General features: G+C 47.7%; 1 protein-coding gene across 5 annotated transcripts in view; it reads right to left on the bottom strand.

Annotated features, from left to right (window-relative positions):
- The window catches only part of DIS3L (DIS3 like exosome 3'-5' exoribonuclease), a 43,701-nt gene extending 32,224 nt beyond the window's left edge, over positions 1–11,477 (bottom strand). For 2 of the 5 annotated variants that reach the window (XR_014176394.1, XM_081965206.1), the window contains exons 1-2: positions 4,607–4,760; positions 1,017–1,170 (exon numbers count right to left, since the gene is read on the bottom strand). Coding sequence is in view for 4 of the 5 variants with exons in the window: in XM_081965206.1 (XP_081821332.1) it covers positions 1,017–1,170; positions 4,607–4,736 (284 nt within the window). In the remaining variant the exon portion in view is untranslated. Of the gene's footprint in view, positions 1–1,016; positions 1,171–3,540; positions 3,732–3,942; positions 4,391–4,606; positions 4,761–11,299 lie in introns of those variants that run through there. The other 3 variants (XM_081965208.1, XM_081965207.1, XM_081965209.1) reach the window with 3 other exon arrangements.
- Positions 11,478–12,722: the final 1,245 nt, after the last annotated feature.

Here is a 12,722-nt window from a genome sequence, read left to right on the forward strand (position 1 = left end):
CTGAACAAATGTCCCATTTAACAACATAATTTTGGGGGGATCAGTTGTGGTCGTAAGTTGAGGACTCCCTGCCTTCCAAGTGTGGCCTCCACTGGTGCAGCAAACAGCCCCTTTGTGATGGGAGATGGGTGGTTAAGAAGTTTGATAAATCAATCAATAACATAAATAAAGAGTACTATCATGTCACATGATGTCAGATCCGTGAAGACGGGGATCCTAATTCATTGTGCATCTTTAGTGTAAACTTTGTATATTTTTATACTTTATTGCTCTCTCTCCTATGTTTCCTGCATCCTGTAACCACTGATTTATAGCCTTTAGCCTGGCGCCTAGGCACTCCGGCATTTCCCCACATTTTGTGGCATGGAAGGGAAGGGAGGGCCATGTGGGTTGTATCCAGAGGGGGGTTCCGACAGAGACTACTGCTGGTTTGCTAAGGGCTGCGCCACGCGCGCATGTGCAATACAACTAAAATTGCTCTGCGCATGCAAGAAAATGGTGGCACCTATGCCGTCGGGAGAACCGGTTCGGGGGCGTGGCAGGCCTGGGTCGCTGCCGGTTCACACAATCCAGGCCGCCAAGCTACTACTGGTTCGGCTGAACCTCTCCGAACCGGTAAGAACCTACTACTGGTTGTATCACTGTAAAGTCGGCAGAGGTTGACCCTGCGAAAGTCCCCTTTATCACTTTTTCAGAGTGGCCGGTAATAATAACCTCTTCAGACCTGCGGATTGGCTGAATCCAGACTGGGCTGTTGGGAGGGGTTTCTAATTCCTTTTATTCTAACTGCATGGCCTGAGGACCCTCAGAGCCTGCTTTGATTTCGCCCTGCTATCACTCCTCTTCAACAAAAGGTTCCTTTTGAAATGCTAAGTTTAAAGAGTCTTTACTTTCTCAAATGAGGAGGGGGAGAGGGGGATGTGCCTTAACACATCATCTTGAAAACGCCTTTGTTGATGCAACCTAGGACTGCATTGGCCTGTGAACTACCAACCCTCCCGGAGAAGACCAGATACCTGCGGCCTCTTTGTTGCTGCATCGCTTGACATGCGGTCTGCATGAAAACCAGCCCCTTCAGCTCAGGGAATTCCAGGATCTCCAGGTAATCTTGAAGCACTTTCCAGTCAGGCACAACGTAGTGAGTGACATCATCGGACAGCAATTTCCCATCTGAAGCAGAAAAAAAAAACACACCGAAATTTAGCAATGTACATAATGATGTTCTCAGGTGGGAAGATGACAGGCAGGGGAGTCCTGAGAGATTTACAATTTAAAACAGGATAGGGCAGTGATGGCGAACTTATACGTGGAGCCATGTCGCCTGGCACATGGGGCGTTGCCCGTTCCTCTTCTGGGGAGCGCACTTGCATATGTGCGGATGTGCGCTTTGGGCACTGACCCCAAAAGGTTAGGCATCACTGACCTAGACGATATTATTGAAGCTATTTAACAATCATCCTTTTGGGAGAGGGGAGAACATTTATTCTGCTGTCAAGGCCATCACCCGTAAAATGGGAGCGTTTGCCTACAAGCACAACTGGGGTTTAAAATTCTTCTGGGGCTGGGAAGCATTTTGGACTCAATCCCAAATTTTGCACCCCAGGGCAACATGCAGCATTTAAAGCAACTGCATCTTACCCTGGGCTGCGGGAGTCAACCCTACAAAATGATGCAGCTGCTTTAAAGAGTCAGAGACAAGGTGCTAGCTTCAAACTAATCTTCATCTTTTGGGAATACCTGTATCAATAAGGGGACTTCCCCATGCTCTTTAATGAAAAATCAAAAGCAGATGTGCTGTTCACAGCATTAAAGCAGTTTAGTTCAAGAGTTACACACACTGCATCAAGAGTTGCAACAGGAGGGGATGCACATTGAGAAATTGAATTAAATACCTGATGAGAACGATATCGAATGATATCCTTTTAAAATATCCTTTTTCATCCTTAAGCAAAGATGAAGAAAAAAACCCTGCCTTTGACGTATCACATTTAGTCCTGGGGAGACATCCTTATGTCATCTGTCCCCCACCCCTCCATCTTTTGTATGAGAAAGAGACTCCATTGCCAAAACGATCTGGAAATAATTTTATTAAGAACACGTATCTATTTTATTAGTAAAGGCCAATAGGTGAGGAAAGGACATTAGTAAAGGTCAGTTCTGGTGAGGAAACATTTTCTAACAGCTTTCCACTTTCACATCATTGCAGCATCTCCACCGTCCTGTGATCAAAATCTGGACGCCCAAACTGTCTCGAATTTATGACGGTTGCAGTGTCCCCAGGTCGTGTGATCTCCTTTTGCGACCTTCTGACAAGCAAAGTCCATGGGGAAGCCACTTAAGAAGCGTGTGACTAACTCAGGGGTCAGCAAACTGCGGCTCTCGAGCCGCATGTGGCTCTTTCCTCCCTCTGCTGTGGCTCCGTCACCAGTCAGCACCACAATTTTGAGAGGAGCTTCCGGGGGGGGGGGGGGGGGGAAGAAAGCACAGTGCGCCAGGAGAAGACTCTATGGCAAGGGGAGGGTTTTCCAGTTGTCTCCACCATTGATAGGGCTTTCGGTTATGACAGGTAGAGGAAAAAAGACGCCGCGCTAGGAGGAGACTCTATGGTGGGGGAACTGAACTTCCGGTCAGCTCCAGAATTGAACAGGGAGTTTCCGGTTAGGACCTTTAGGGATCCCGGTGTTTTCTTTTCTGTGGGAAACGGGTCCAAATGGCTCTGAGTGTTTAAGTTTGCCCACCCCTGAACTAACTAAACTGCAATGATTCACTTAACAAATGGGGCGAGAAAGGTCATATAATGGGTCAAAACTCACCTAACAAATGTCCTCCTTAAATTTGGGGCTCAGTGGCGGTTGCAAGTCAAGGGCTACTTTGTGGGAAGCCAAACCCCGCCCCCGAAGAATAAAATATTTTGGGAAATATTAAAAGAGGCAGAATATTATCTTTCCCTGCAGGAGAAATGGAGAAACATGCTCTTGGAGGCAGAAAGCAGCCTCCAGCCTTTTTAATAGCCCACAGCAGATGCCAGCACTTGAGAATAACGAGCTTATTGAAAACCAACAATCTAGATGGCTTCATTCATAAGCAAAACAAATACTGCCAACAGAAGTCCATTTAAAACAGGATATTTCCAAACCCCTTGCAGCAAAGTTTGACAGCTAACAAAAGGTGAGTAATAGGATTATAACAAGCAGCCCCTCACCCAAAATCCAGCACAGGACAAAAGCCATCAGCCACCATGGGAATTGCTCAATACCCCTTTTTAGAAACACAAAGCCCATATTGCACAAATCCCAAACTTCAAAAGCACAAAACCATATAAGCAGCCTTCCCCTCACTCAGCTGGTTGTTCAGCTGACCCAAAACTGCACAACTGTCTTTGTGTGTGGTTCTGTCCATCAACAAACTTTCTTTCCAATCAGCCCCATGTTAATTCCAGCATCTTTCTCCCACCTTGGAAATGAACCAGATGGATTTTCCTTCCTAGTTTAAAGCTGGCTTATGCCTGAATCCTATATACTTTTCCTAGATTCAACCTACATAGCTTGCAAGGCCTTTCCTGCCCTGTAACTGTGCAAAAAGCAATCTGATCCTTCTTCCAGCTCCGTTCTGCTAGGCATGAAGCCTTCTTCTTGCAAGCTACCCTGAAAGCTTGGAATAAATTCTTCTCATTTGCTTGTCTGGGCCGAATTTATCACTTAGGGATGGTCCCCAAAGCCTCTCACCAGAAGCTTCTGGGGAGGGAAACGTAACAAAAGGGCTGGAATGCAACTCATTCTCTTCTAAGGAAGTTGCTTTAACAGCCTATTTTTAAAATGCATTTATGCATTTTGACTTTCCTCCCCTCCCTATCCCTTTGCATTCAAGGAGAAGTAATGAAGTTGTTTTTTCCCTTCACAAGCACAAATTCCAGAAGTGAAATTCAAATGAAAACAAATTTACCTCTTTGAATAAAATAATCTATTTTAACCATTCCTGCTTTATCTTCCTTGCTATGGAAATAATGCGTCTTTCCATTTGCACCTAGTAGTCTTTGTGAACTGTCACCAGTTTTATTTCCAAAATTCAGTGTATTCTTTCAAATTCTTTGACCTTACTGGGGGGGAAAAGGGTGGGTAAGGGAAAGCCTTTTTCCCACCATTTTTTTCCTTCCTAAAACGTTTTTTTTAAAGACCAAAGAAAAAAACCCACTTTTTTCTTTTCTCTCTTTAAACCAAAACTTTCTAATATCTCTTCTTCTTTGACTTCTTAACATACAAGCTTTAAACGCCAATATTAGGTTTACATCCCTCCCTCCATTGGACATTGAGTTCCTTCAGTGGGCCTGAAAGAAGAGCTCTCAGCACCAGCAGTGATTTTGTTCCATCAACACGCCTCTTTCCAATCCAACACGTGTTCACACATTCACACAAAACTGTCCCCATGAAACTAACATTTTGAGATCAGACAGAAAACCTCCCCGTGGCTCCGCCCCTCCATGGCTCCTCCCTCGCATTCACAAGCCCCGCCCACACACGGGAAGTCCGCGAACGGCGTTCTCACGACCACCCAATTCCCAAAGCCGCCGCCCCGCCCCCTCGAAGCTCCGCCCCCGCTCTCAACGCACCGCGGGGGCAGCCCGCCCGGCAGAGGGCGCTGCCGCAGGGCACATCGGGGCGCAGGTAGTGCTCACGCACGACCCGCACGGAGCGGCCTTGCAGGCTCCGCAGCAGCAGCACTTTCTCGGTCCGCAACATCTCCGCGAAAAAGGGGGGGTCCGTCCCGCCTCCCGTTGCCGGGCAGCCCTCCTTCCTGTCCCTCTGATTGGCCGTCGCCGGGAGGGGCTGGGTCTAACAGAAAGGACGCGCGCGGAGGGGCGGGACCGCGCGAAAAGGGCGTCGCCACTTCCGGTACTGTTTCCCGCCAATGTCTGAGGTGAAAACTGGACGTTGTTATCGCCGTCGGCCTTTCAGCGGCCGTCGCGCTCCGAGCGAGTAGCGCGAGTTGTGAGGGCTCCTCATTATTTCGGAGGCGCGAAATAAGCCCTGCTCCGTCCTCCTGCTTCCGCCCGCCATCACGACACCCCTGTGAGGCAGGCCGGGCGGAGCTGGAGACCGGATCTTTCGTCACTTCAACCCCGCAGATTCTCCTTCTTTTACTGCCCCGCCGTTCCTTCAAGAGTTCGATGGGGATTCTTTTTCCTGTTAATTCTCCATAACAACAATCCTGCGAGGTGGGCTGGGCGAACATGAGGCCCCAGCTGCGAAGTCACTGAGGGAGCTTCTGAAGGAGGCTCCGGTCTCCGTCGTGCCAGTTCAATGCCTTCCCCACCGGCCCAGAGGACACCAGGGAGTCCCTGCTTCTCCCCATTCTCAGGCATCCCCTTCACAGGGAGTCCCCCAAATGTCACTTGGAAAACATACCCACCACTCAATGTCAGTCCTTAACAGCTCAACTTGACAAACTACACTCCATGGAGCTGTGTGTACCTAGAGGGAAGTATCTAGTGGGGTATCCCAAGGTTCTGTCTGGGGCCCATTACTCTTCCAGGAGCAATAGCAATAAGACTTATATACTGCTTTTCAAAACTCTGAGCAGTTTACAAATGTTAACAACTCCCCCGCCCCTCAACAATCTGGGTCCTCCTTTTACTGACCTTGGAAGGCTGAGTCAACTTTGAACCTGATGAGACTCGAACTGCTGGCTATGGACAGAGTTAGCCTGCAATGCTGTATTCTAACCATTGGGAAGGAAGGAAGATAGCAATAGCACTCAGACTTATATACCGCTTTACAGAGCCTACGGATCCTATTGCCCCCAACAGTCTCTGTCCTCATTTTACCTACGTCCAGAGGACAGAAGGCTGGGTCAACCCTGAGCCTGGTTAGACTCAAACTGCAGTCAGTCAACAGAAGTAGCCTGCAGTAGAGGATAGAAGGGGAAACCACCAAATTCGCAGATGACGCCAAGTTGGTGGAAATAGCCAACACTCCAGAAAATGGGCTGAAGATTCAGAAGGATCTTAACAGACTTAAAACATGGCAGCTATCCAACAAAAGGCAATTCAGTGGGAGAAAAGTAAGGGTTTACACTTAGGCAAGAAAAAAATACAAATGCATGCTGCATCAATAAAAGGGTAGTTTTAAGAACGTGGGAAGTGTTAAAACTGCCTTATACGGCAAGGTAAGTGTTAGATCTGGGCAACGAGAGAACAGACTGCGGACACGAAGTGACTTAACAGCTCTTTATTAGTAGGAGAAGTGATCCAGCTTGCTCTGTGGCCGGAGGGTTCCCCTTTTATAGTACTCGGGTACGCCTCTCGACCAATCAGAGCGATACCTGTTTCCCGCTGTAGAAGCGGACCAGAGAGGAGACTTCCTCCGATATATGCTAATATCTAACACCCCTCCCCTCTTAGACGGAACATTGCAGTTGGTTATGTAGTCCTTAAGGTATGCTGGAGTCTGCCTTACTCGAGTGGAACGTCGCAGTTCGGGTTGGTTAGGAGTGGTTGCAGGATCGGCTGCTTTCTCAGTTTCAAGTCCGGGGGTTTGCATGCTTTCGTTGTTCGGGTGTTCGGGGGTCTGCTCGCTTTCGTTGCTTGGGGGTTGTTCCGTTTCGCGCTCGACCTCTTGTTCTGTCCTTGGCTCGCAGGTGTCGTAGTTCTCTGTGTTGGGGCTCTCGAGTGGCTGGCTTTGCAATGGCAGGTAGCTCTCGTTCTCTGTTCGTAGATCTGAGTGCGCCAGGCGACCCCGTAGTTGATCGATGTGCCTTTTCCAGTTCCGCCCATCTTCTAGTTCCAACAGATACGATCGTGGACCCGTGATGCCAATGACCCTTGCCGGCATCCACAATGTCCCCCCTGCATAGTTGTGGGCGTATACTGAATCCCCTATGCTAAAACTCCGAATTTTGCTTGTAGAGTCTGGGGGAGCTGTGGCAGAGTAATTTGGGTGAAGACGGTCCAGGTGAGACCGTAGACTGCGGCCCATGAGTAGTTCAGCGGGGCTCCTACCCGTCGTTGCGCTGGGGGTAATGTGTTGGATCAATAGGTAATGGTCAATGCGTGTTTGCCAATCACCTGGACCCATCCTAGCGAGGGCCTCTTTTGCGAATCGCACCATTCTCTCCGCCTGTCCATTTGATGCCGGATGGAATGGCGCGACGAGGGCGTGCCGAATTCCCTGACCTGCTAGATATGTCTCAAATTGCATGGCCGTGAACTGGGGCCCGTTATCGGAGACCAGGAGGTCGGGCAGGCCATGAGTGGCGAAAAGTCGCCGTAGAACCTTAATGACTGCCTCTGCCGTGGTTGAAGTCATTAGGACTACTTCTAGCCATTTCGAGTATGCATCCACAACTATAAGGAAAGTCTGACCTTGGAATGGCCCTGCGAAGTCGATGTGTATTCGCGACCAGGGTGCTTTAGGCTTCTCCCATTCTGTGGCGGGCGCTTCCGGGGGTGCTGGTCTCGATTCCTGGCATGGGTCGCAAGTGGCCACCCATTCCCCTATTTCTTTGTCCATGTTTGGCCACCAAACGTAACTTCTTGCTAACGCCTTCATCCTAACAATCCCCGGGTGCCCAACATGTAATGCATCTAACACATTTCTACGTAACGCATAAGGAATAACAACTCGATCCCCCCACAATAAACAACCTTGTAACACCGAGAGTTCATCCCGTTTCGACCAAAACACTTTGAATTCCGGGCCCACGTTTCCCTTCGGCCACCCCCTCCAAACCCAAGTTAGAACTTGTTTTATTAAACTGTCTTTAGAGGAGAACCTTGCAACGTCGCAGGAAGAAACCGGTCCCGAGTCCAAACAATCAATGAGCAACACCGGTACTTCGGGAGTGGGGTCTGGCAAAAGGTCCGGTAGTGGGCAACGGCTGAGTGCGTCTGCGTGTCCTAGAGTGGAGCCCGGTTGATGAATTAACTTGTAGGAGTACGCAGCCAGGAACACAGTCCACCTGGTCATGCGTGGAGAAAGGGAGACTGGAGTGGGGCGGTTTCCCGCCAAAAGTCCCAACAGCGGTTTGTGATCTGTAATCAGTTCAAAATCGCGGCCGTAGAGGTATTCGTGGAAACGTTTTACTCCAGCTACAGCAGCTAGCGCTTCCCTGTCCATCTGGCTGTAATTCCTCTCGGCCGATGAAAGAGTCCTGGAGTAGAAGGCGATGGGTGCTTCTTTTCCGTCTGGCATCCGGTGGCTGAGGACTGCGCCGACTCCAAAAGGTGATGCGTCGCAGGTCAATACCAGCAGTAGTGTCTGGCTGTATTGGACTAACAGCGAGTCAGTGGTGAGCAGGCGCTTTACTCCGGCAAAAGCTGCTGCTTCGGATCGTCCCCATTTCCATGGTGTGTTCCTCTGGAGTAGACGGTGTAGTGGCTCAGCAACGGTCGCCTTCTGTCTCAGAAAAACGCTGTAGAAGTTAAGTAGTCCGAGGAAGGCCTGCAACTCGGTCTGATTTCGTGGTGTGGGGGCGTCCTGGATCGCCTTAATTTTCTTTGACGTGGGGTGTATTCCCTGACCATCGATTCTATAACCCAGGAATTCTACGCTAGGCACGTTAATTTGGCATTTTTCTTTTTTAAGGCGGAGACCCTTCTCTCTGATTCTGGCCAAAACAGTTCTGACTCTTTTATTTAATTGCTCCTCGTTTGCAGCGGACACTAAGATGTCGTCGAAATAGGGGACGACTCCCGGTATCCCTTGCAAAAGTCGTTCCATGACGCTCTGGAACAAACCTGGAGCAATGCTCACACCGAATTGTAGCCGGTTGCATTTGAATGCTCCTCTATGCGTCACTATGGTTTGGGCCTCCGCTGTGGCGCTATCAACGGGCAACTGCTGGTAAGCTTGTGCCATGTCTAATTTAGCAAATATCTTTCCTGGCCCCAACGAGTGCAATAAGTGCTGTACTACTGGCACAGGATATGCGCTTTGTTGTAATGCGACATTAATTGTGCATTTATAGTCCGTGCAGATGCGGACTGACCCGTCTGACTTAACGGGGGTCACAATGGGAGTTTCCCAACACGCGTGATCCACCGGCTCTAGGATTCCTTGCTTCACTAACTTATCTATCTCCTTATCAATTTTTGGGCGGAGTGCAAAAGGCACTCGTCTCGGCTTAAGTCGGATTGGCGCCACCTTGGGGTCTAAATTAAATGAGATTGGTTTACCCACATACTTACCAAGACCGGGGCTGAACACATCCTCGAACTCCTTAAATATCTGCTCAGCGCTGCTGTTTTCCACGGCGTTGATTCCGGTGACTTCTAACCCCAATGCTTCAAACCAATCTAGTCCAAGAAGGTTCTGTAATGGTGCGCTGGCGACGGTCACGGGCAGCTGGGCTACGATGTCCTTGAAACGGATCTGGAATGTGCCTTGGCCCACGATGGGGACTTGGTTCCCCTGGTAGTCTCGAAGCAGGATGTCTGGAACACGTAGTTGGCTCTTTTTGAGGCTAGGGATAGCCTGTTTCATGGATGCCCATGAAATGATCGTCAGGGACGATCCTGTGTCAACTTCTAGCTCGCAAGGTGAGCCCTCCAAGAGGACTGTGACTTTCAGCTTTTTAGGCCGCTTAGTGTGGACCTGACTTATTGTGGTGAGATACGTTCGCAACTCCTCTCTCTGGGTCAACTCTATCTCCGCATTTGTATCCTGAAGATACTCTCGTTGAGCGTCTTGGTAGAACGCTCTCTCAGCTCTTTGCGAGTAATCTCTCTGGGAATACGCTCGCTCAGCTCTTTGGGGATTTTCTCTCTGGGTAAACACTTGTGGATTTCTCTCTGGGCGCCCTTTTTGATTTCGCCAAGCCCCTGGGTTGGGCTTCTGTTGGCGGTACATGGGTGGCTGCCGTGAGGCAGGGACTTCGCTCGGGCACACTCGTGCGATGTGCCCAAGTTTGTCGCAGTGCGAACAAACAACGTTCCTGAACCGACAGGTAGACCGGGGGTGATTCCCTCCGCAGCTTGCGCAGGGCGGCAAACGGGATCCGGGTCTCCCCCCAGGTCTCACGTGACTGCTCCGCATCAGGTGACTTTCCTCTAGCTCGGGATCCTCGAAGTCTGGAATTGTGTCCTCGTAGTGGACTCTGGTGTGTCTTGGCGCTGGCTGGTTTGTGTTGAACCCGCGTTGAATTGTCTCTGCTGATCTTTCTGCTGCTTCTGAAGCTCTTGCCTCGTCGAGTACAATCTGTAGGCTTAAATCGGTTTTGGCCAACAGCCGTTTTTGTAGGGAAATGTCTCTCAGCCCGCATATGAGTCGATCCATAATCTGTTCGTCCAGGTCTCTGAATCCACAATGTGTGGCTGCTTTTCGTAGAGCTGCAACGTACTGGTTGATAGATTCTCCCGCCTTCTGGTTCCTCGTGTTGAATGCTTGGCGGCAAACGTGGCGGGAAGGTTTTGGCGCGAAATGGGTTTGTAGCGTTTGTTGTAGCGTCGTCCATGATACCGCCTGAATGGGGGTTGGTTCAGAGAGGTCCCTGGCCGTCTCGAAAACTTCTCGGCCGCAGTAGCTCAGGAATATATTTTTCTTTCGAGAGTCCGGTATGCCTGTATATTCGTTTGCTTCGAGAAAACACTCGAACCTGAGCATGTATGATTCCCAATGATCAGCGATTGGGTCGAATGGAGCTGGAGGAGTGTGCATCGCCATTTTCCTTGTTTGAAATTGCCGCGCTGCGGTGTCCTGAGATGGCTGCCGGTATTTCTGCCGATTCCTGGCTGGATCGAATCCGGGGATTCTGAAGTAGCGTACTTCGTCCTATCTGTCTCTCAATCCCACCTTCGTCGCCAATGTTAGATCTGGGCAACGAGAGAACAGACTGCGGACATGAAGTGACTTAACAGCTCTTTATTAGTAGGAGAAGTGATCCAGCTTGCTCTGTGGCCGGAGGGTTCCCCTTTTATAGTACTCGGGTACGCCTCTCGACCAATCAGAGCGATACCTGTTTCCCGCTGTAGCAGCGGACCAGAGAGGAGACTTCCTACGATATATGCTAATATCTAACAGTAAGATCACACTTTGAATACTGCATCCAACTTAGTGCAGCACTTTTCCCCACCACCCCATCAATAAGTTGACCTTGAATCCCCCAGTGATAATTCATGGCTGAGTGGGGACTTGAACCCAGGTCTCTGCACTCTTAGTCCAGCACAAAGAAGTAGGGGACCACCACTTCTCCAAACCTCCTGAGAACAAGACAAGAAGAAATGATGCAAACTAATCAAGGAGACAGAACCAAGCTAGAAACAAGGACACATTTCCTAACAGAATAATTAATCAGTAAAATGACTTGCCTTCAGAAGTTGTTGCGGGTGGTCCCATCACTAGAGGTTTTTAAGAAAAGATTGTCCAGAATGGTATAGTCTCCTGCTTGAGCAGGAGGTTGGACTAGAAGACCTCCAAGGTCCCTTCCAACTCTCTTATGTTGGTCTCTCTTTTTGATCTTGTTCTTCCTTTCCTTTGTCAAAAGAGTACAAGTCCTATGAAATAAATAATGCACAATAGCTGTGAGTTTTATGTATTTTATGAAGCTTTTTAAAATGTGCTTTTATATGCATTTTTCCATGTTTTTAAACGGTTGTCTTATTCTTTATGGTTTATATTTTCTTTTTCATTCTTTGTAAGCTGCCCAGAGTCATATATCAGTGGAGGGTGGCTATATAAATTTGAATTGCTTATTTATTTGGGAAATTTATATAGCTGCCCATCTTACCATATGAGAGTCTGAGTAGCATACATAATTAAAAATATAAAACAGTACAATTTTAAAATTTAGTATTGTTTTTGTTACAAAACAGATTTTAATCTTTAAAATTTTTAAAAAATAAAAATGCAAACTAAGAACAAAAATAATCTTACATTTTATATGTGTCAATAGTCTCTGGTTTAATCTAAAACAACACAACAAAATAATCCAAACCAAAAACATTAAAACCACAAAAATATATTTAATTATATAATTACTACAATTCTTATGTTTTTTTTTCTTTATATAAATAACTCAAAGTGGTGAACATACTGTGAGCATAATGTGAGTTTCATATTGTGTAATCCTACCATTCTGACACATACAGAATAGTAGGTATAAATGTGTAAATGATTCTCAACTACAAAAGAATTAACAAAAAGTTCAATGAGAAAAAGGAAGAGTGCTAGTGAGATATTGAGATGGGTAGGAGCAACTATATCTTTTGTAGGATATGAACTGTCTTTCCGATGAGGGCATCCAGATGAAGTGGAAGGACTACTGAGCCACATCAAAACTACTAATTGCAATTAACTCCCATTTGTGGGCGTGCATTATAGCTAGAAGAGGACAATTACTTTAAGGGAGATTGCTTTAAACATGTGAACATCAGCTCCCAGAATTCCCCAGCCAACATGTTTTAAAGTTGCCAAGGTTGAGAAACACTGGTTTAAATATAAAGTCGAGTAGGAAGTGAAGAGGCAGGGTGTGAAAGTAAGAGGGCTTTTTTTGCAGGAAAGCAAGATCCTGAAAGTGAATAGATAATTAAGAAAATTGTATAAAATCTGAGATTCTTAGACCACCCCTTTCATCAATAGTATAAGAGACTTTAGCTAGAATAAGGCTATGGAAGACAAAAAAAATTAATAGAGGTGGTGCTTACAACCATTTTGTTTAGTGACCGTTCAAAGTAATAGCATTGAAAAAAGTGACATGGCTATTTCTCACACAACTGTTGTAGCATCCCTATG

Source organism: Natrix helvetica (assembly GCF_964273705.1).
Source record: "Natrix helvetica genome assembly, chromosome: 12".
NCBI lineage: Eukaryota > Metazoa > Chordata > Lepidosauria > Squamata > Natricidae > Natrix > Natrix helvetica.